The sequence below is a fragment of the Gossypium hirsutum genome, chromosome A02, assembly GCF_007990345.1.
Source record: "Gossypium hirsutum isolate 1008001.06 chromosome A02, Gossypium_hirsutum_v2.1, whole genome shotgun sequence".
Lineage (NCBI taxonomy): Eukaryota > Viridiplantae > Streptophyta > Magnoliopsida > Malvales > Malvaceae > Gossypium > Gossypium hirsutum.
In genome coordinates this window covers 98,156,954-98,180,828 of record NC_053425.1, presented here as the reverse complement: position 1 = coordinate 98,180,828, position 23,875 = coordinate 98,156,954, and the positions used below count along the sequence as shown (strand labels likewise).

General features: G+C 31.6%; 1 protein-coding gene and 1 non-coding gene across 2 annotated transcripts; one reads left to right on the top strand and one right to left on the bottom strand.

The window, feature by feature from the left end:
• Positions 1 to 11,717: 11,717 nt before the first annotated feature.
• LOC107952335 (cytosolic sulfotransferase 16) lies at positions 11,718 to 12,718 on the bottom strand. Its single transcript, XM_041084292.1, has 2 exons — positions 12,082 to 12,718; positions 11,718 to 12,025 (listed from the first exon to the last, which is right to left on the bottom strand). Exons 1-2 carry the CDS (start codon positions 12,716 to 12,718, stop codon positions 11,718 to 11,720), a joined length of 945 nt encoding a protein of 314 aa, XP_040940226.1.
• Positions 12,719 to 23,118: 10,400 nt separating this feature from the next.
• On the top strand, positions 23,119 to 23,225 carry LOC121216971 (small nucleolar RNA R71). Its single transcript, XR_005913173.1, has one exon. It is a non-coding gene; the product is annotated as a small nucleolar RNA R71 (small nucleolar RNA).
• The last annotated feature ends 650 nt before the right edge of the window (positions 23,226 to 23,875 follow it).

Sequence of the window (23,875 nt, the reverse complement as noted above, 5' to 3'; positions counted from 1 at the left end):
ATATGCAAAACTGTATAGGAATGAGTACGCGAGCTCTTTGAATAAACATGTGAACCCATAGATTATTATGTATGAACCTTAATTTGTCGTACATACGAGTCACCTATTGAATATTACATGCGAACCATTGTTTATGCGAGTCAAGTATATGTTATTACACGTGAAACATTGTTCATGCAAGTCAATGATATGACATGCGAGTCCATTATTACATGTGAACCACTATTAATGTGAGTCAATGATATGTTATTATATGCAAGTCACATTATTACATGTGAATCATTGTTTATGCTAGTCAATAATATGTTATTACATGCGAGTCACATTATTACATGTGAACCACTATTTATGCGAGGCAATGATATGTTATTACATACGAATCACAATATTACATGTGAATCACTATTTATGCGAGTAAATGATATGCTAGTACATGCGAGTCAAATTATTACATGTGAACCACCGTTTCTACGAGTCAATGATATGTTACTACATGCGAGTCAAATATATGTTATTACATGCGAGTCACTTATCTGTTATTACATGCAAACCCTTTATTGTTATTACATGCGAATCACCTGTATATTATTACACGCGAACCCTAAGAACTATGCGAGTCATATGTATCATGTGAACCCATAGGAAAAAATCATACGAACCCTACATATAGTACGATGCGAACCCTTATATATGTTATCATGCGAGCCTTAGTGAAAATGTGTAAACCCCATATGTTGTACTTTGTGAACCCTATATGTGTTAACATGCGAACCCTAGATACCATGCAAATCATATGTATCATGCGAACCCGTATCTATGTGCTAGATAAACTAGGACTGTTAATGCACATGTAGATGATGTATGTGTGACATTGTTTTAACTCGCACATATTATATGCCTATGTGAAATTGACGTGAATATATGCATGAACACATGCCATTAAATGCTAGTATGAAATATTGAATGTAGCATCAATTGATGACAAATAGCATAACATGCTAAGTATATGTACATAATTATATGAAAATGGGTGCAGAGGACGGAGGAGTTCCATAGGCGATTGTGGTAATTTAAGTCCACACTAAAAGTCAATACTGCATGAAGTAGGCAGCAATGTCACCAAAATCGGATAAACAAGGATGATAGTTTAAAAAGCCATCAAAACCGGGCAATCGAAATGGTAATTTATTGTAGTAAAAGTCATCGTCACAGATGACAAGTGAACAACCATCGTCACTGGAAATCAAACCTGGGATGGTCAATTATTATTATATGTTTTGGAGTGTCGAGGAATGCTCGAGGGCGAATAGGATGGACATGTGGGAACTTCAAACTATAAATTGAATCGCATCATATATAAATTGACTATACATTGATTTATTGTATATTCCAAGAAAAATGCTTAGTTCACTACTATTTATCAATTATAAGCTTTATTGTTTTTCAATTATATATAATGGTTTATAATTTAGACCCACATTGAGCCATTGTAAGCTCACTCCCCTTTTCTTTACCTCTCAGGTAATAGAGAAAACTAGGACTTAGGATGGCATTTAAGGAACCTTGGATTAGCAAGATTGTTTTTCATTATTTCTATTTTAAAGTTTTTATTAAAGTTCCCTTAAAACAGTTTATGTTCGGGTTGTAATTATTAATTATTTCTTGCTTTTATTTTAAGTTGGAAGTAGATTAGCTTAGTTATTTTAAAGCATGACATTTAGTTAATACTCTGACAACTGCATGCTATTTTGGTTTAGAAAACTATTAATTTGAATGAATGTTTTCTGTTGTTTTTCTAAATACTTAAAAATTTTGATATACCCTTCTCACATGTATAAAAAGTGGCTTTACAGGATCACTTCGGTGATCAAATATAACGCCTTCGACTTAACCAAAACTCTTAGGTTGGATGAGCAAAAAAACTAAATAAACACTATGTCAAAAATTGTAAAGCTACGTCCTCAAGTGTGATTGTACACTCGCCTCATGGAAGATGGAAAGTGTGTGTCTCAGGCCTCCATCTTTCCACCAACGAGCTGATGAGTGTGGGATTAAGTTTGTAGCCTTTGAGCATATGAGATGTATGCAAGAAACCTGCGTCTTACAAGTAACCACGAATTTTGATGATTAGGCCTTTTGACAAATTGTGTATGAACCCCTTCTAAAATATGATCATATGCCTATTTATATCGACAAAAAAATTAATTTAAAATATTTTTTGTAGAAGGCCCATTTTGCCCAGGCCCTTAGAATTATTTATAGCAAATAAATAAAATCAAAAAGTAAATTAAAAACCAAAATAGAAAAAAAACAATAAACAAAGTCCAATTTGTAACAGTCCAATAAGTCCATTAAATACAAAGCCCGATTGGCCTAATTTTTTTTACAGACCCGAATACAAAAGCCCAAATGCAAAAAAAAAATAATAGCCCCAACCTAATGGCCCAATCCTAAATTGAGCCCAAATGGCCCAAATTTTGATTTCAAAACTGAAACCCTAGGACTAGCGCCGCAACTTCCTCAGCAAGGGTCCTTAGCGCATCATTGCCACGTCCGCAGCTCTCTCTGTATGGTGGTTCACCTGCAAAAAGAAACAGAATAACAGCAAAGATAGGAGCAACAATATACAGCAAATTGACAGGAAATGTTTAATAGAAGGATCTAAAAAAAAGAGATTTCTTTTATTTTCTTTTTTATTTATTTTTATCCTTTATAAAAGGACCAAATGTAATCTGTAAAATGCGCTAGATTTTTTTTCAAATACAAAAGCAAACAAAGAAATTATTCAAAGATTAAAAGTGATTTTCAGTTTGTTTTATTTTTCAAGTTTTTTTTTTATTTTATTCCGGTGTGTGAAAAGTGATAAGAAATGGAAGGAATCGCTCACCTAAATCCTCTCGGTCACGCCATCGGAGGGCCTTCTTCCTTGTTGCAATCAGGTTCGACAAAGGGACTTAAAGCCCTTTTCCTCTTTTTCTTTAGTTTCCGAGGGGCTAGCCTTCAAAAGTGCTTCGAATGTGGAGCTTAAAAGCTCATTCTCCGCAACACCGGCCACTGGCCACAGCGGCGGTTGAAAATGTAGATGGTGGCCCTTTCGGCTAAAAGAAAAGGGAGGAGATGTGGAGAGGTTTAAAGTTTTAGGGTTTTTTTTAAAAAAAGGGTTAAAATGATTTTTTTTTTAAAAATTGATTTAAATAGTAAAAGAGAAGCGACGCCGTTTCGAAGGATATTCATAGAGGCCAAAATGACACCATTTTGAGCCTCTGACCCGTGACCTGACCCGATCGCCCTCAGGATCTACGCATTCCTGCGGTGAAGGGATATTCGCGCGATTAGTCCCTCTAGTTTGCACTATCACTCAATTGAGCCCTATTTTGATTTCTTTTGTATTTTTAATTTTTCCTTGGGATTTACACACTGTTTCAAATTAGTCCGAATTTAAACGTTTCATTTCGGGATTTGGTTCATTTCATTTTTAGTCCTCTTTGATTTGAACGCATTGTATTTTAGTCCTTAATTCTGTTTCAATGTTTTTATTTATTTATTAATTACCCCTTTTAGTTTGTATTTATCTCAATTGAGTTTGTTTATTTTAGTTTATGTAATTCTTTGTTTCTTTTAATTTATTTATTACTTAGTTTTTTTTTTAAAAACCGTTTTAACATATAATTTTGAATTATGTTATCGATTCTTTATTGTTTTAGTATGATATTTTTATACTTGCATTTGTATATATATATTTTTTATTTGTTTTATTATATAGTTATTTATTTTAAAATTCTCTTTTATATTTCTTTGTTTAAAAAAATTATATAATATTCATTTAAATGCTCTTATACTTTATTATTTTTATATATGTTATTTATATTAAATTATTTTTAAATTTATGTATATTATTTGTTTAAATTAATGTATATTTTTTATATTACTTACTTTAATTTTCTTCTTTTGATATTTGTTTTAAAATTCATTTATACATTACTACTTCGTATATTATTTATTTAATTTATTCTATCTTTTTGATCTGTTTCCAACTTTCATGTTTATTACTCATTTTAAAATTATATATAAATTAATTTTAAATTATTGTATGTATTATAACTTCAAAAGTCTTATTTTTTTCACATTATTAATTTCAAACTCATTTATCATTGTTTTAAAACTCATTACATTCTATTTGTGTTAATTGGCTTTATATTTCTTTTAAAATCATCTCTTTGATTCATAAGTCTTTGGATGTTAACGTTAGTATTTGCATAATGTATGATGTGAACTTATTGCTATTGTGTGTATCTTTGTTTTTTTTTTCATATTATTGTCGTTCATTCGTATAGTATTTTATCCATGTATATTGTTCCATGTTTGTAACTTTGCCTTTCATTTCCGAGTATCACATTGTAATTGAAGTTTCCAACTTATTGGTCCAAAATTGGTCATTTCATTTTTAATTCAAACAAACCAAATAAGTGCATTTTGAGCCGGTTTTATAATCGCTTATTTGAAAACTTCTCAAAACAAGGCAATATTTCGTGTTTGGAAATTCGAGAAATCGTGCCCTAACGTGCTGTGTTTCGATTTACCGTTTGACCAAATAACCGAATATCCTTTTAAAATTTCAATGCATGAGTTTTGGAAATCATGAGATAATCTTGGTTTCGAGGGTTTAAGTTGTCGTATCCTAACATACTGGATGTAATATTTTATTCTTTCGGAGCAAGAGAATCTTAATATCCAATTTGAGTATATTCAAATATTTTTAAATGGGATTGTATTTTAAAATCTTTTTGAATTTTCGACATTAGGACATTAATTAATCAATTAGGTACCAATTTTGGGCGTTGCGAGGGTGCTAATCCTTCCTCGTATGTAACCGACTCCCGACCCGTTTTATTGAATTTCGTAGGTCAAAATCAATATTTTAATAAAATAAAATGTTTTATTAGGTGATCCGATCACACCTAAACAAAAAGGATTGGTGGTGACTCCATGTTTCATTTTAAAGTCGATCCCCGTTTTTCAAAATAAAAAATAGTTTCGACATTTTTAAAAATAAAAAACTTCAAATTTAACTTAATTGAAAATAACAAAATTTAAAATTGTCTAACTATTATTGCTTGAGCGGCGGAAATGTGTTTGTCGTGGAAACGAATTAAAGAGGTTGTCATTCGTGAAAATTTAATCGAAACGAATAAAATACGAAATAATTAAAAATAATAATATTTTTAAATAAGCATATCGGAAAATTTAGAATAGAACTTAAGAAAATTGAGAGATTTAAGAGAGTTGAGAGATTAGAAAGAAATGGATTTGAGTGAAAATTAAAATAAAATTGCATGGTATTTATAGAAAAAAATTGATTATTGGGGGTCGTTTAAATTCTTTTTACCCTTGCCAGCAAACGTTTAAAAAGCTGTTGAAATTAACTGTTGGAGGAAAGCGTACGCAGCGGGACGTGCTTTCCCTTTCTCTCTTCAAAAACGACCTACTTCCTGAAATTTAAAAAAATAGTCTAAAAGGCCAAATAAAAAAATTGGCATATTTAGTTAATTTAGCCGTTTGTGCTTTGTATGGGACTTTTTGATTCAATAAAATAGTTTTACGAAAAGAAGACAATTAGGGAACATACAATAAAAAGTTAATGGTTAAAAACACAAAATTATATATATAACCCTCAAAACTTGTCAGAACAATAGAAAACTCTAAAAAACCAATCACAAGTAAGAGGATATATTTGTGATGGGCGTCGAAACCACTAAAAATAATTCATACAATTAAAATAACTCTAAACAGTAGTAAAGAGTAGTAGTGTCAAGCCCACAATGATTGAATATTATGATCAATTTTCGTGTTTTTCTTGTGAACAGAATTCCGGTTGAGTCGATAATCGTGGCAATAGTCGTGTCCACGACTCCAAACGGGCCTGCTGAAAAATAAATTAAATAAATTAGGGGAGTTGGAAATTTCTAAAAAATTAATAATTGAGGTAGTAAAAATAAGCAATTAAAGAAATCAGAAATAAAATTAAATTCGAATTTTGTGAACAGAAATAATAAGCCTTAGCCCTAGACTCGGTGAGTCTGGTCTTTGAATCGATCCTCGAAAATGAGTTTTCTCCTCCAAACAGTAAGCTGGTTATAGTGGTTAAGAACGCTCTAACCATTGATTCTTCCTCTCGTTGTTAATTCCAGTTCGCCCTACAAACCAACCCTTACCGATTATTTAACCACAATACACATGTTTGCGATTCAAGACTTCGGTAGCCTTGCGTTCTGAAGAACCCAACTCGGATTAATGGCCTCAACCACACGAGACTTTAAATCCGATCACTATCTCCCTTAATTTTTTTGCCGAATACAACATGAACAACTCGTCTTTCCAACTGTATGCCAAAACGACTCCAACCCAACATGCTTTTTGAATTGAAATTGAGTTAACTTTTGAAGGATGAATTTGTCAATCGCGATATTCCGAAGAATGGTGAATACCAATTTGAAGGATTTCTAGTGCAGATACGTTTCTCACGATTCTTAGACAAAAAGAATAGCGGCCTAAAGCTAATTTGAATTTAGTGAAGCATGAATTTAATCATGCTTTAGTTGATTATAAAAGTGGATTTGAATGGAAATAGTAATAGATGAAAGGGGGAGGGCTAGGGAAAGAATTAAGCCAAAATTTGAAAAGGAAACAAAGTTGGCAGAATTAATGCCTGCAATTCTTTCACGCAAAATAAGAAAGAAAATAAATTGATTTCTATTCAATTGACACGCAAGTCAAGGTGTGTTTTTTCAAGTCCACAATACACCCTATTTATATATAAATCATATACTAAAATTAGGCTAATCTCACCTACTAACTAATTACATGAAATAAAATATCATATTTTCATTTTTAAATTTAATTTTTACAAGGTCAAAAATTTAATTAGCCCTTAAATGTCTCTAACTTTTATATTTGACCCCTCTTCTATTGTTCATGCTCCAATTGAATTATTTTCTAGTTGTTTTCGTATTAAAACATTCGAATTTCGTTCTTGACAAGATTTAAGTATAAAATTTACCAATTACCAAGAATTAATTTAAGAATAAGTTGATTTGATCACGTAAAATATGCAAAATAAACATACTATTAATTTGTCAATTTAAATCAAATTCTGACAAAATATTTTTGCAGCCAAGTTGTCGGCAATTTAGGCATGTCAGAGAACTTAGTCACTTGAGTCACGAGTTTACTTAAATACTCCAAAAATGAAAAGGCTTTAAACACACTCAAATTTGCTTATGGATTAATCAAATTATTATTGATAATTGCATATTATTTGTGATATTTTTTTTCTTAAATTATTTTATTTATGTTCTTAATAATATTATTTATATTTATTTTTATATATATTATTGATTTAAGGAATAATTGAAGAAAAAGGAGTTTAAATTTTAATTTTGAGAAGCTTTTGCATATTGAACTTTCACATAGCATAGTTTCAGTATTTTGATCATAACTTGAGTTACAGAATTCTGTTTCAAGCCCATAATATATTGATTTGAATGAAATTGAAAGATCTAACTGAAGTTATTTCACAAATGAAACCCAAAAATGTCAAGAAAATGTCCAAAAATGGCTTGTAATTTTGATGTAAAAATTGTAGAAAAACCTAGAAAAATTCTAATTTATTTATTAAGGGCACTTTTGTGTGGGGATAAGATTCTGCATAATTATTTACGTCATAGTTTACGGTTGTATAGTGTGGGTATAAGATTTAACTTTAAAAGAATTTCTTGATTATGTTTAATGATTATAATTGAGTCTATTCCATTCTTAATGATATTGATACATTAAATCCTAAACGATTGTTATTGGATTGTTTTTCAATAAAAAAATAATTAATGACAATTATATTTATTATCGAAAAGATAAAAAGATGAATCGTAAGCAATTATAAGCACTTTATTAAAGAATATTGAATAGAGTTTGCTTTGCATAGAGTTTCACCTTATTAATTTTCCTCATTTTAATTATTTTTTTCTTTGCTAGCTTTCAATTTTAACTATTAAAGAAATACATTTTTTTTTGGAAGAATACATGCTTTTTTTTTAATGTTGTTATATTACATGTTTATTATATATTAATACACTGCATTATAAAAGCAGGGTGTCCTTGGTCCCCCAATCACAGTCGGAAAAGAAGAAAGAAGGAAAGAAGGTACCCAGCCACAAACAACTTAAGTAAGGTATGTTAATTTCTTTTAATATTAAATTTGAAAAAGAAGAATTATTTATATTTTATATTTGTAATATAATTTTTTTTAATAATCAATTTAGATTTGTGTTAAAAGTTCATTTATTGATATATTATCAAATAAGATTAGAATTAAGGTAGGTTAAATTTGAAAATTATATTTTTGTTTGAATTATTAGAATTGTGCATGTTTATTTTGTAGTGTTGGTTTATTTTGCAGCCAATAAAATATATAAATTATAACGTACATTTAAATTGGTATAAAATATATCAAAATTTAGACAAAATCCACGGCCTTTTTATCAAAATAACCCTTTAATTTTAATTAAGTACCAAAATAACCTACTTTTTTAATTAAACACTAAAATGACCTGAAATCTACAGTAAAAGTTGGTGGAGCCAAATTATTTGGCGCCACCAACTTGCCACGTCAACAGGATGCATAAAAAATTAATTTTTTAGTGGAGCCATGTAGAATGGCGCCACCTGTATAAATATCAGGAAAATACTAAATTTTTGAAAACATGAAAGGACTTCAAAAAAATTAACTATTTTTCTGGTGGAGCCAAATTAAATGACGCCACCAGATCTGCCATGTCAGTCACTTTCTCTTTTTTTTTTTTACTTTTTTTATTTTGCTTTTGTCTTTTTCTCTTTATTTTATTTATTATTATTAACTTTAAAAATTTTGAAATATATATTTGAAATATTTTATTAATATATTTTTTGAATTTACTTTTTAAAATTTTAAATATTATTTTTTTAATATTTAAATATTTTAAAATTTAAAATTTATTATTAGTTTTATAATAATTTAAATATTATTTAATTTATTTTATAATATTTTAAATGATAATTTTTAAACATATTCAAACCATTTTTTAAATTCTATTTAAAATTTAAAAATAATTTTTTATTTTAAAAAGTGAAATTTGAATTAATAAAAAAATTAAAAAATATTTTTCATTTTCTAAAAATACTGTAAATTTTAGTTTTTTATTATCTTTTGTCTTTTTCTTTAAATTTTTTTCTTTTTTTAAGTTTTTTTCTTTTTTCTTGTTTTACTTTGTTTATTTATTTATTTATTTTTGTTATTAATTTTAAAAAATTTAAAAGTATATTTGAAATGTTTTATAATACATATATATTTTTTAATTTTAAATATTACTTTAAATTATTTTTAAATTTTGAATATTATTTTTTAAACATAAATTATTATATTAAAAAAATATAAAAAAGTACACTATAAAGTGATTGAGCCATTCTAAATGGCTCCACAAAATAAAATATTAATTCTTACAATTTTAAATTTAATTTAAAAAAACATTTGAATATCTTTAAAATTAATTTTAAAATTAATAATTTATAAAAATTATATTTAAAATTTAAAAAATATTTAAAATATTATAAAACAAATAATAAATTTGAAATGTCATATCTTTAAAAATAATATATTTTAAATAATTTTAAAATCATAATTTAAAATAATTTAAAAATCATAATTAAAAAAATTATAAAACAAATTAAAATATACATTTAAAATATTATAAAACTAATAATAAATTTGAAAAGTCATATCTTTAAAATATTTAAATGTTTTATATTATTAAAAATATATTTAATATTTAAAAAATAATATTTAAATTTTTAAACAATGATTTAAAAATAATATTTAAAATTTTAAAAAATAATTTCAAATATATATATTTAAAATTTAAAAATATATATATTATAAAACATTTCAAATATATATTTCAAGTTTTTTAAAAGTAATAATAAATAAAAAAAATAAATAAATAAAGATAAAGAAAAAAATAAAAAAATGTCATAGAAATGACAAAAGTTAAAAAAAGTAAAAAAAACAAATTTAAAAAATATATATTTAATATTTAAAAAAATAATATTCAAAATTTAAAAAATAAATTAAAATAATATTTAAAATTTAAAAATATATATTATAAAACATTTCAAATATACATTTTAATTTTTTTTAAATTAATAACAAAAAATAAATAAATAAACAAAATAAAACAAGAAAAAATATAAAACTTAAAAAAAGAAAAAAATTTAAAGAAAAAGACAAAAGATAATAAAAAACTAAAATTTACAGTATTTTTAGAAAATGAAAAATATTTTTTAATTTTTTATTAATTCAAATTTCACTTTTTAAAACAAAATATTATTTTTAACTTTTAAATAGAATTTAAAAAATGGTTTGAATCTCTCTAAAATTTATAATTTAAAATATTATAAAACAAATTAAATAATATTTAAATTATTATAAAACTAATAATAAATTTGAAAGTTTAAAATATTTAAATATTAAAAAAATAATATTTAAAATTTTAAAAATTAAATTCAAAATATATATTAATAAAATATTTCAAATATATATTTCAAAATTTTTAAAGTTAATAATAATAAATAAATAAAATAAAATAAAGGGAAAAAGACAAAAGTAAAATAAAAAAGTAAAAAAGAAAAAAAAACAGAGAAAGTCTGACATGGCAGATCTGGTGGCGCCATTTAATTTGGCTCCACAAAAAAAATGGTTAATTTTTTTGAAGTCTTTCCATATTTTTAAAAATTTTAGTATTTTTCTAGTATTTATACAGATGTCGCCATTCTACATGGCTCCACTAAAAAATTAATTTTTTATGCTCTCTGCTGACGTGGCAAGTTGGTGGTGCCAAATAATTTGGCTCCACCAACTTTTACTGTAAATTTCAAGTTATTTTGGTGTTTAATTAAAAAAGTGGGTCATTTTGATACTTAATTAAAATTAAAGGGTTATTTTGATAAAAAACCCAAAATCCACTCATAAAATAAAATACATATAATAAAATTAGAGATCCACATAATAAAATTTGAAGTTGCTACTCAAAGACCCAAAGAACCAACAAGCAAAAGCATTATTGCCACCCAAACCACATAATTAAAAATTCAGTTTGATGATGTCTTCCTCGACTTTCATGATTGAATGAGAAAAATTAAAATCAACACCACAGGGTACTTTGAAAAGATTAGAAGCAGCCACAGTATTTCTACTCTAGAAAGCGAAGTTGCATCAAAAGTGGAGCCATTGTAGTTTCAACATCTATGGAGACCCATTGCAGAAGAACACCACAACGGTAAATCAAGCCTCACATAAAGCATCCCACCACTTGAGGGAGTGTGTAAGTCATGGGACCGACCAATAAATAAAGATTTAAATGCATGAGGACCACTTGCTAAGCTGCCAAGGGATACGGCTGAAGGCTGAGAACGGTGTTCATGATAAGACTTTCACTGTTTGAAGGAGATGAAGATGGCATTAATAGCAAAAGCACGAAATGCAACCTTAATGCAAATACATAAAAAAATAAAAAAAAGAAATTACATAGTTGATCATGAAAATAAAAAGAAGACACATAATACGCAAATCACGTAATTAAAAAGAAAAACTCCAGTCAAATATAAATCAAATTCAATGAGATACTTTGGAGTCAATGAAAGTTGAATCCAGTATCTTGAAGTTTTTGTTCAGTAATCTGATCCAATTTCTCAGCCATTTGAGGTGACAAATGGTTAACCCAATCTCCAACTTCACCTTTCCTGAAGAAATCAGAGTTGCTTATAGGACTTTGCTGATATCTTTTGTCAAGTTTGTTAACATCTTGATTGCTCATGCTCTCAAAACTGCACAGCTTCACTATTTGTTCCACGGTCTCTTTGTTTTCTTCCTCTGGTGTGAAGGGTACTCCTAAGAACTCTGCAACTTTCCTCACACAACCCAAAGGCTCCTTCTTTACATCTTCATACTTCAAGAACAACACCTTCTTCGGTGACTCCACACTAGCTTTCCAGTACCCCAATACGTGATCCCAAAACGGTCAGAAACCCCTTTGCAAAACAAGTCAAAGGTTTTCTCTAGTGAAAGTGGTGGCAGTTCTTTGGGTCTCAACTTCTTGGCGAAATGCCACTTTGAAACGAAAACATCTTTGGGGTCACGACAGATGTATACGAAACGGCAAGCCGAGGTATCATCGGTCATGCGTGTTGGGAACAAAGAGTAAGGAAGGTGAGTTGAAAGAAGGCGAGGTGAAGGAATCCCATCGACGAAGGAAGTTGACCCACCTTTCTGAATGAATGCTTCGAAGAAAGGGACCAACTCTCGACTGTTTGCTTTGTGCAAGGGATGGTCGCTGAAATCAAAGGAATGTCTGTTGATAATGGAGAAAACAAGGGCTCGGAGCCAGGTGGTGCGACATTTAGGGGATGTTGCGACGATGATGTCAGTGGGTCGAGGCTTGAAGTGATCATTGATCAAAATGCTTCCTCTTATGCCAAAACTAAGTATCCAGAAGCCTTGGTATTGGAAAAGCTGGTCAACCCTCCAGCCTTTGCTTTCAGGAAGAGTTGGCAGCAGTTCATCGCAGTTTTTGAATGTCTTTTGGTAACCTTCATCTGGTGTCTCTACGCTCGGAAAATTTTTTGAAGTCTCCATTGGGAAGATGGTAAATTAGAGCAACTAATTTTCTAGAGATCTTGCAAGAGGATTTGCAAATGATCCGTGGCTAAAAGTGGGATTAAAATTTGAGATTTAATCTTCATACTTAAAAAGTTAAAAATTTAGTCTTCCAACTGTGTTGATTTAAAATCTCAATTCAATCATTAAAATTATACATATTTTTTGTCAAAATATGTCAATTTAGCATGTTGATGAAGATACCCTCATGTAATGTGTCATATGATTGACGAAAAATAAATATGTTAAGTTCACAATTTTTTATAAAAACTACCAACAATAATAATGATTGGAATATGATTTTTAAATTGAAAAAAATATAAGAGGATTGAATTTTATCTTTTAAAGTATAGAGACTAAATATCGAATTTTATAGAAACACATAGACTAATAACATGTTTTAACCTATAACATAGGGTGATGAAATTTTGATTTTCTTTTTTAAATGTTTCAATCTACATTTTGCTGAGAGAGTTAATATTTAAAGAGAAATAGGGGCTATTTGATAATTAGAAAAATTAAAAAAATAAAAAAATTTAAATATTAAATGTAAGTTTTAAACTTTTTTTTTTGATATATTGCTTAAATTAAGTATGAAATATATGACTATTTGATAATTGTAAATTTTAAAAATTTAAAGGTAAAGTTGTAATATTTCTAATAATTCCTGAAAGATGAACAGTGTCAATTTAGGTTAACCAATATTTAAAATTTTCAGAATAGATTAAATAAAACTATTAATATCAGTGAGGAAGGTGATAGTGTATTATGGGAAATTAAAAAAGAATTTTAAATTTAGGGAAATTTTAAATAAAGAGTGAATTAAATTGTAGTAGTTTGAGAAGTGTTAGTTCATACTTATGATGGAAATAATTGGATGAGACATAGGGGAGGATTAAAAGAGCAGTATAAAAGCAGAGTGGATTTGGTTCCCCAACCACAATAAGAAAAAAGAAAGAAAGAAAGGAAGATGTCCCCCAACCACAACCAACTTAAGTAAGCTATGTTAATTTTTTTAATATTAAATTTGAAAAAAAGAATTATTTATATTTTAGATTTGTAATATTATTTTTTTAATAATCATTATTATTAGTTTAAATTTATGTTAAAAGTTTAATTATTGATGTATTATTAGATAAGATTAGTATTAAGGTATGCTACATTTGAAAATTATATTTTCGTTTGAATTATTAGAATTGTGTATGTTTATATTGTAGTATGAGTTTATTTTGCAGCCAATAAAGTAAATAAATTATAATGTAAAATCAAATTGATATAAAATATATCGAACTAAAATTTTAAAAAAAAAACTAAATTAAAAGGTTTAGACAAAATTCACTTATAACATACGCACATAATTAGGGGTGAGCATTTGATCGAATCGAATTGAATCGAATCGAAAATTTTCGAGTTAATCGAGTTTTCAAATCTTATTTTATCATCCTAACTTTATTTGAAATTTTCTCGAATCGAGTCGAGTGAGATGGAATTCGAATCGAATCGAATCGAATATATTTGTTCGAGTTAAATTTTAAAAAATAATTCTGGGTCCTTATAACCACTGTCACCCATCGTAATAAAATTTATCCACCTTAATTAAAATTTTTATTAACTTTCATCACCTCATAATTTATTTATTAATTTTTATATACGGGTTAGCTTCTTTGTTTGCTTAGTTGCTTCAATTATCTTCAGATTCTTGTCACTATGTATTTTCGAATTAAAAAATATATTAAATGTAAAAATGTGATTTTTTAATAAAAATTATTTTAAAGATAAAATGTGAAATTGATACCAATATAAAATTTTAACATGAATATTTAATGGCATAATTAATAATTTAATTTTAATATAAATATTAAATATGACTAAACAATCCAATAATATAAATAATATAAAATGTGAAATTTAATTTAATAATATAAATAGTAGATATAAATAAAATTATTACTATTTATCTTTAGTGATTTTTTTTAGATAATTTTAATTTTTTATTTGAGAGTAAAGGGTGAGAAGTAAAAATTTAGGGAGAAATAAAAAGTTTTGAGAGATAAAAGTTTTGAGGGAAAGTAAATAGGGGAGAGTAAAATTTTGGAGGGAAAATATTAAAAAAAAATTGGGGTGAATTTGGGGTAGATGGGAGGTGGGATTGAAAGGAAATAAAAATTTTAAGAGGAAAGTGGGAGGGAGTAAAAATTATGGGGGAAAATAAAAAGTTTTGAGTGTTTCTGGGAATAAAATTTTGAGAAAAAGTAAATGAGAGAGTAAAATTTTAGTGGAAAATGAATTTTGGGTAGATTGGGGGGTTGGGATTGAAGGGGAGTAAAAGTTTTGGGGGGAAAGTGGGAAGGAGTAAAAGTTTTAAGGGAAAAGTAAAAAAGTTTGGGAGTTTGGGGTAAAAATGTAAAATATTATAGTTTGATATTCGAATTATTCGAATTATTCGAGTTATTCGAATTCGAAATTCGAAAAAAATTCGAGTTGACTCGAATAACTCGATTAACTTGAATAACTCGATTCGTTTAACTCGAAATTAAAATTTTTTTCGATTTTTTTAAGTCGAATCGAGTTTTGCTCACCCCTACACATAATAATATTAGAGATCCACATATATCATTCAAACATAATGAAATTTGAAGCTTCCACTCAATGACCCAAATAACCAACGAGCAAAAGCATTATTGGCCACTCCAACCACATAATTAAAAACAAAGACTTCTTTTATTTAGTTCTATAAATCAGATTCACTGAGACGATGAACAAATTTATAGACTCTAATAGCTACATCATTATAACATCATGAAGTAGTAGAAGTCAATGAAAGTTGAATCCAGTACCTTGAAGCTTAATTTTGTTCTGTAATTTGATTCAATTTTTCAACCATTTCAAATGACAAAAGGTTAACCCAATCTCCTACTTCACTTTTCTGAAGAAATCAGAGTTACCAACAAGTCAAGAAGAAAAGAAAAAGATGATAGTGTTATGAATATCTTATTAAGTGGATGCCATCAAGATCAAGATAACTTTTAATATACTTTAAATTCTAACAGTAATTAGAAATAGATCTCTACTTCATTTATACTTCTTATACCTATAAATAGAGACTTTGGAGAAGCATGGTAAATATTCCGATTGATAAATAAAAATATGCTCTCTTTGCTCTCCCATTCTCTTTGTTCTTTATTATCTGTATTTTATTTTATAACACGTTATCAGCACGATTCTCTTTTAATTGTTTTTCTCTATAAGTTTTATTTATCTACAAATCACGCTGATTGATAAACCGTAAATTATACATATTTTTACCCCATGTTTAATGCATTTTATAGATGATTTCCCAGTAGAATTGGTGAATTCGATGCTCCTAATGCTTTAATTTCATGTTTTATACTTAGGAGAGCATAGGAGAGCGAAAGGAACAAGAAACATGCCAAAAACGGAGAAAATGGGCCAAAGTACGAAATCAACATAACTTGGACTTCCTCACATTGGCATGTCACACAGCCGTGTCCATTTGGCAGGATCGAAGCACGACTTACACAGGTAGATTACACGCCCGTGCCTATTCAACAGCCTTGACCACAGGCTGGAGTAATCTCACACGGGCATGTCACACAGGCGTGTCCTTGCCGAGCCCAAGTATAGTCCTATTTGGAAAAGGCCAATTTTGAGGGCTCTTAAGCATTCTAAAGCCTATTTAAACACCTAAGGAGGCAGTTAGAATGGACACACGGAGTAGGAGGCAAGGAATTACTCAAAGGAAGCCGATTGGTTCATCTTAGAAGTCGGATTCATCATCAAGACTGAAGATCTCCCTTCAATTTCCATTTAGGGGTTTTGGGTTTTCTTTATGTTTTGTATTCATTATTCTTCTGAGATGTTTTCTTTTATAATTATGAACTAAACCCCCTAAATACCTAAGGGGAATGAAACCTGAGACGGATCTTGTTATTATTATCTGAATTGTATGATAAATATTTGACTTGTTCTTAATTATGTGTTCTTAATTCTTGTTATAATATTTCAGGATATTGATTCAAGTTAATGCTCTTATTCAAAGGAGGAAAAGACCCTGTCTAAGAGTAAATTTGTCATAATTAAGCGGAGTTGATTGCACGCCTAGAGATAGGGTGATAAGATTTTACCGGGTTAGGGTGAAACCTAATAAAGGGATCCATAGATCGAGTTAATGCAACACTAGGGCGTTAATTAGAAAGAGATTTCAATTAATCAACCTAGGGTTAGACGTTATTAGTCTTAAGAGAGATAATAATATAACTTAGGGATTTCTACGGATCAAGAAAAATGAATAAATTGTCTGGTTCAGAGTCAAATAACAAGTGAAGTCTAGGTGGATTTTTCCTTTGGTATTGTCTTAATCAATCGATTTTTCCCAAAAGCTTTTCCCAATTTTCTCTCTGTGCACCCTTAGTTTAGTTAAGTAGTTTAGATAAAAAAAATCCCTTAATTTTTAGGCTAGATAATAAAAAGGAAGTAATTACAAGTACTATTGGTTCCTTTGGGTTTGACAATCCGGTCTTGCTAAAGCTATACTACTGTCCGATAGGTACACTTGCCTTCATCGTGATAATACTTAGTTTCAAGACGATTAATTATAAATCTTTAAAACCTGTCACGAATATCACGTATCAAGTTTTTGGCGCCGTTGCCGGGGAACTAGGATATTAGGAACACTCGATTTTTATTACTTTAGCCATTCTATTTTATTTTCAATTTAAATTTTTATTTTCTTTTCTAATTTTTATTTTATTCGTTCCTAGCAGGTTTTTATAGTGTATGATGATAAACCGTAAATTATACATATATTTTTACCCTATGTTTAATGCATTTTATGGAGATTTCCCATTAGAATTGGTGAATTCGATGCTCCTAATGCTTTAATTTTATGTGTTATACTTAGAAGAGCATAAGAGAGTGAAAGGGACGAGAAACAGGCCAAAAACAGAGAAAATGGGCCAAAGTACGAAATCAACACGGCCTGGACCTCCTCATATGGGTAGACCACACGACCGTGTCTATTCGGCAGGCTCGAACATGGCCTGAAGTAATCGAACATGGGCGTGTCACACGGGCGTGTCCCTACCGAGCCTAAGTTGAGTCCAATTCGGGAAAGGCTAATTTTGAAGGCTCCTAGGCATACACCCTAGAAGAGGAAGAAAACACACACGGAGAATAGGGAGTAAGGAATTACTCTAAGGAAGCCGATTGATCCATCTCAGAGGCCGAATTCATCATCAAGACTGAAGATCTCTCCTCAATTTCCCTTCAGGAGTTTTGGGTTTTCTTTATGTTTTCTATTCTTTATTCTTCTGAGATGTGTTCTTGTTTAGTTATGAACTAAAACTCCTAAATACCTAAGGGGAATGAAACCTAAGACGAATCTTGTTATTATTTTCTGAATCGTATGATAAATATTTAACTTGTTCTTAATTATGTGTTCTTAATTCTTGTTTTGACATTCGAGGATATTAATTCAAGATAAGCTCTTATTCAGAAGAGGAATAGACCCTGTCTAAAGTACATTTGTCACAATTAAGCGGAGTTGATTGCGCGCCTAGACATAAGGTGACAAGATTTTGCCAGATTAGGGTTAAACCTAATAAGGGGATCCATAGATCGAGTTAATGTAACCCTAGGGTGTTAATTAGAGAAAAGTCTCAATTATTCAATTTAGGAATTAGACATTGTTAATCTTGAATAAGGATAATAGCATAACTTAGGGATCTCTACGGAGCAAGTTGAATGAATAAATCGTCTGATTCGGAGCCAGAACAACAAGTAAAGTCTAGGTGGATTTTTCTTTAGGTATTGTTTTAAGTCAATTGATTTTCCCCAAAACCAATTCCCCAATTCTTTTCTTTGTGAGTTCTTAGTTTAGATAATTAGTTAATTAAAACAAAACCCCTTTATTCTTAGGCTAAATAATAAAAAGACAGTCATTACTAGTACTTTTAATTTCTTTGGGTTCGACAATCCAGTCTTGCTAAAACTATACTACTGTTCGATAGGTACACTTGCCTACATCGCGATAATAGTTAGTTCAAGAATGAGCAATTAGAAATATTTAAAACCTATCATGAAATCTCGCGATCAAATGATGGATAAAAATTAACATAAAAACATAAAATTATAAATAAATGTTTTTAAACATCTTCATCGCTGGATGGTTTTCGAGGTGGGACTGGCGATGAGATGTGGAGGTGCTGACAAATCTACTGTAGAGTAGCATCAATGTTGTCAAATCGTTGAAAATACTGTTTCTCGAATCGAGTGAGGCGCTCAGAGATGTCAGCGTATGAAGCCGCCGCATGAGCTGGACGAGAGGGTGGTGGTGGCTGAGTTGGTAGGTCCTTATGCTGTGGGGGGACATCATCAGGAATGTCTTCGCAGGCCTCCTCCTCCGTAGATTGGGCGAGATGAAACTGGGGAGGGTAGGTTCCTCGGCGCCTCTCAATCCTCCTCATGCTAAGCATGCTCGAGATGCCTTGTGGAGACATCTGGCTGATGAGGGTGAGGGATGATTCTTGGGCCGTGGTGTTGAGGAGCCTGAAGTGCCGCGCCAGCCGAGTACGTAGGGGCTGATGGAGATGAACCCCTTTCTACGCCGCTCCGTTTGGTGCTGAATCGTGAGGGTGATGAAATAGGCAAGGTCAATGACGTGCCCGTGTGAAATTCACCATAAGAAGTAGGCATCATGAGTGTAGACGACGCCAGTGCTCTCGCGCCTCCCTGTAATCGTGTAAGCTAAAATAGCGTGTAAGTACCTCAGGGATGGTGGGAGGACTGATGCCTTGGAGCGGCTAGGATTGTAGGAGGCCGCGCCAAGGCCAAAGTGTGCCAGCACTTCGAGGGGGAGAAGTGTATGTGGCGACTGAGAGTGTCTAAATCATTCTCCTCCTTGAACTCCTCTGTATATAAGCCCAGTGCAGCACCAAACTCTGGGACGCTTAGCTGGCGGATTAATCCGCTAGGCAAAATTGAACCGTGCTGGGATCATCGTAGTTCGTCATTACGGTGTGAAGATGGAACGTCGAGCATAGTTCCATCGTGAGCTCAAGGTATGTTGGCTTGATAATCCCAAAGAATAGCTCCCAAGGGTTGTTGGTTAGGAAGGCTCGAATCGAATCAGCCAACTAAACTTGTTCTACAGCAGCCCAGTCGATGCAGCTGCCCACAATTAAAGGTCGGGCCCGAGGTATTTGGAACAGTTCTTTCTGGGGCCCTCGGGGGAACTGCAGGAGAGGGTGACGAATTTCTGCAGTTGGACCCGCGGAAGAGGACGCTCCTTTCCTCTTCTTTGAAGCAGGGACAACGATCTTCTTTCTTCTTGAAGACGACATTTAAAAGTCTGTAATATAAAGAATAATAATAATAGATAAATGAATAATAATAATAGGTAAAAAAATACAAAGAAGTAAAAAGTCATGAATTTGAACTAACTTATTTAAGCCAAGAGTACTGATGTAAAGCAAACTTAGCCAAAACAACAATGAGAATGAGAATAGAAATGTAATGGGCATGAGGTTTTCCTATTCTTGATTTAAGACGGAATGTATGATAACTAATCCTATGAATGCAAATTAAATGATAGGCATGGTAATAGCATGAGAATAAGCATAGTAATGTCATAGCTAACCTAAGAATGCAAATTAAATAATAGAATAATAAGCAAAATGAAAAATAGTTCAAAAGATATGAAGATTATGTTGATACTAAGCATTAAAAAATAAGTAAAATAGAAGTGAAATGAGTAAACAAATGCTAGGGCAGAAAGATTGAACGTTAAAAATGAAGTTGGAGGCGGTGCACGGGCGTGGCAAGGAAGCCGTGTGAACTTGCAGCGGCTAGGGGTTAGGGTTTTTAAATGGAGAAGAAAGTGAATAGTGCAGGGTATTTATAGATTTTGGGTCACACGGCCATGGCACATGCCCTTGTTTGCTAATTTTTGCCCGTGCGTTTCGCGTTTTTCCTATTTGGGGCGCGTCTGAAATTTGTCCCACGCCCGTGTACCTTGGGCGTGTAGGTTCACACGGCCGTGTCGCACGATCGTGTCTGGCTTCATTCATTCTCCCACGCCCGTGTGTTCAAGCCCCACGCCCATGTTAATTTAACAGGTTTGACCACGGGTGTTAGGCACAAGCGTGTCGCACGCCCGTGCTAGTTTCTCAGTTTCAACCACGGGTCTTCCACACTGGCGTGTCGCACGCCCATATTGTTTTGGCAGGCTAAACCACGGCCATGTCGCACAGCTGTGTTGTTTTATCGTAGCCCATGTTGGGGAAATCCTTGCCCTGTTTTCACACCGCCATAAGCACGCCTGTGTGCTTGGCCGTGTCTCTGTGGGAAACCTGTATTAAAGAGCTCCGTTAGTAAGTTAGATGTTAAAGACTAAATTTTGAAAGAAGTTAATACAGTTAGTGCTCGGGTTGCCTCCTAAGAAGCGCTTATTTATAGTTTAAGCTCGACTTACCTCTCCGTTGAATGATCATGGTGGTTCGAGGAGTTTATACTCCTCATTCCTGCTATCAATCTTAAAATAAGGTTTTAAACGGGTATTGTTTACCTTAAAAGTGCCGAACTTGGGATGACTCACCTCCACCGTACCAAATGGAAAAATACTGAGTACTGTAAAAGGGATTTCCTTATTCGGTGTGGTAGTGACAATGTAGGGATCTGCGGCATCTAATAAGACTTTATCACCAACCTTAAGTTGATTTAGAGAGGTATCGGGCTCGTTCTGGCGTAGTTTCAGTTTATCGTGTGTTCTTGGTTTATGTGTTTGCCATTCATCTAGCTCCTCTATTTGCAGCCTTCGTTCTTCATGAATAGATCCTCTACTGTTGTTTGAGAGTGGCTCATGTACTTCCTTTAGACTTATCTTCTGCAAAGTGGGTTGTATCATGTGGTCAGTTTTAATAGAATGGTTTAGATGATCACCTTCAATTTCCGATGTGTTATCAGAATTGCGAGCTTGAAGGGTGAGTGTTTCGTCTCCTACGCGAAGCGTGAGCTCACCTGAGCCAACATCAATAATTGTTTTAGCAGTTGCTAAAAAGGGCCTTCCTAGGATTAAAGGAGTATTGCTATCCTCCTCTATGTCTAAAACAATGAAGTCAACGGGAAATATAAACTTATCGATTTTGACTAGCACATCTTCAATAATACCCCTAGGAAATCTTATAGTTTTATCTGCTAATTGAATGCTCATCCTAGTCTGTTTAGGTTTCCCGAGACCTAGTTGCTTAAACATCTTATAAGACATGACGTTGATACTAGCCCCTAAATCAGCTAATGCATTATTAACATCTAAACTACCAATTAAGCAAGGAATCGTAAAACTCCCTAGATCTTTTAGTTTGTTCGGTAGCTTATTTTTCAGAATAGTTGAGCATACTGCGTTTAGCTCCACATGCAACGCATCATCCAACTTTTGCTTATTTACTAAAAGCTCTTTTAAAAATTTCATTGCGTTTGGCATCTGCGATAGAGCTTCAATAAACGGTAAGTTAATATGTAATTTTTTTAAGAGTTGATCTACCTCACTTTGACCTTTGCTTACCACAGTTTCTTACCGCGGTTCTGGTTCAGGCTCTACAAATCTTTCTTCATCTTGAACATTGATCGCATTGAGTTGTTCCCTTGGGTTGGGTTCAGTATTACTTGGCAAACTACCTTGTGGTAGTTCGAAGATTAGTTTGGAAAGCGGGCCTATCTGAGTTTTGAGCCCTTGGATCGACGGTTGTTGATTCTTAAGTGCTATCTCAGTGTTCTGAAAACGAGCTTCTGACACAGATATAAACTTTGAGAGCATCTCTTCAAGGTTCGGCTTCTTTTCCTGTTGGTAGGGTGGTTGCTGAAAACCCAGAGGATGTTATGGTCTTTGATTTCCTTGGCCTCTCCACGAGAAATTGGGATGGTTCCTCCAACCTGCATTATAAGTGTTACTAAATGGATTGTTTTGAGGTCGAGGATTATTACCCATGTAGTTTAGTTGCTCGTTATCTATGTTATGGCCATAAGGTTGGTATTCCGAATGGCTTGTTCCACCGCTACTTGCTTCGCACTGCATTACTGGGTGAACCTGTGAAGAACTAAGAAAACCATCAATCTTTTTAGTCAAGAGTTCTACCTGATTTGACAGCATGGTGACCAAATAGACATTATAAACACCGGCTGTTTTCGTTGGATTTGTCCTCATGACTTGCCACTGATAGTTATTCAGTGACATCTCCTCAATAAACTCATAGGCATCTTCAGGTGTTTTATTATTGATGGTTCCGCCAGCAGCTGCATCAACCATTTGTCGAGTCGAAGGATTCAAACCATTGTGGAATGTTTGAACTTGGAGCCAAAGCGATAACCCATGGTGAGGGCACCTTCTCAGTAAGTCCTTGTATCTCTCCTATGCATCGTAGAGGGTTTCTAAATCCATATGCATAAAAGAAGAGATATCATTACGTAATTTAGCCATTTTAGCCGGTGAAAAATGTTTTAGTAAAAATTTTTCGGTCATTTGTCCCCAAGTAGTAATTGACCCTCGTGGTAACGATTTCAGCCACTGTTTAGCTTTGTTCCTCAATGAAAAGGGAAACAACCGAAGACGTATGGCATCATCAGAAACGCCATTGATTTTAAATGTATCGCAGAATTCCAGAAAGTTTTCCAAGTGAGCATTGGGATCTTCATCCTGCAAATTGTCAAACTGAACAAACTGTTGTATCATTTGAATTGTGTTAGGTTTCAGTTCAAAAGTATTTACAGCTACAACAGGTTTAACAATGCTAAATTCAATTCTAGTTAAAGAAGGTTTAGCATAATCATACATAGTGCGTGGAGCAGGATTTTGATTAGTCGCAATTGCAGGAGGTAGCTGATTGTCTTGGTTTTCAGCCATCTCTTCGATTGGGGGTTGAGTATCGTTTTCTTGCTCGTTCTTTGTGTACCGTAAGATTTGTCTTATTTCTCTTTGATTTCTGCGAACTGTACGATCGATTTCTTCGTCAAAAAGTAATGGTCCTGACTGGTTTCTTCTAGTCATAAACTATAAAAACTTGCCAAGAGAAGGAAAAAGTAAATTAATAAATAATAATAATATAATAAAATAAAATTGCAAGA

What these genes read in the sequence shown, in the direction of transcription:
- LOC107952335 (XM_041084292.1), bottom strand. Translation starts at nt 12,718, where the DNA reads ATGGAGACTTCAAAAAATTTTCCGAGCGTAGAGACACCAGATGAAGGT. An exon ending in TTTTGGGATCACGTATTGGG is followed by an intron (nt 12,026 to 12,081) that starts GTACTGGAAAGC and finishes TGAAGTATGAAG; the next exon opens with ATGTAAAGAAGGAGCCTTTG.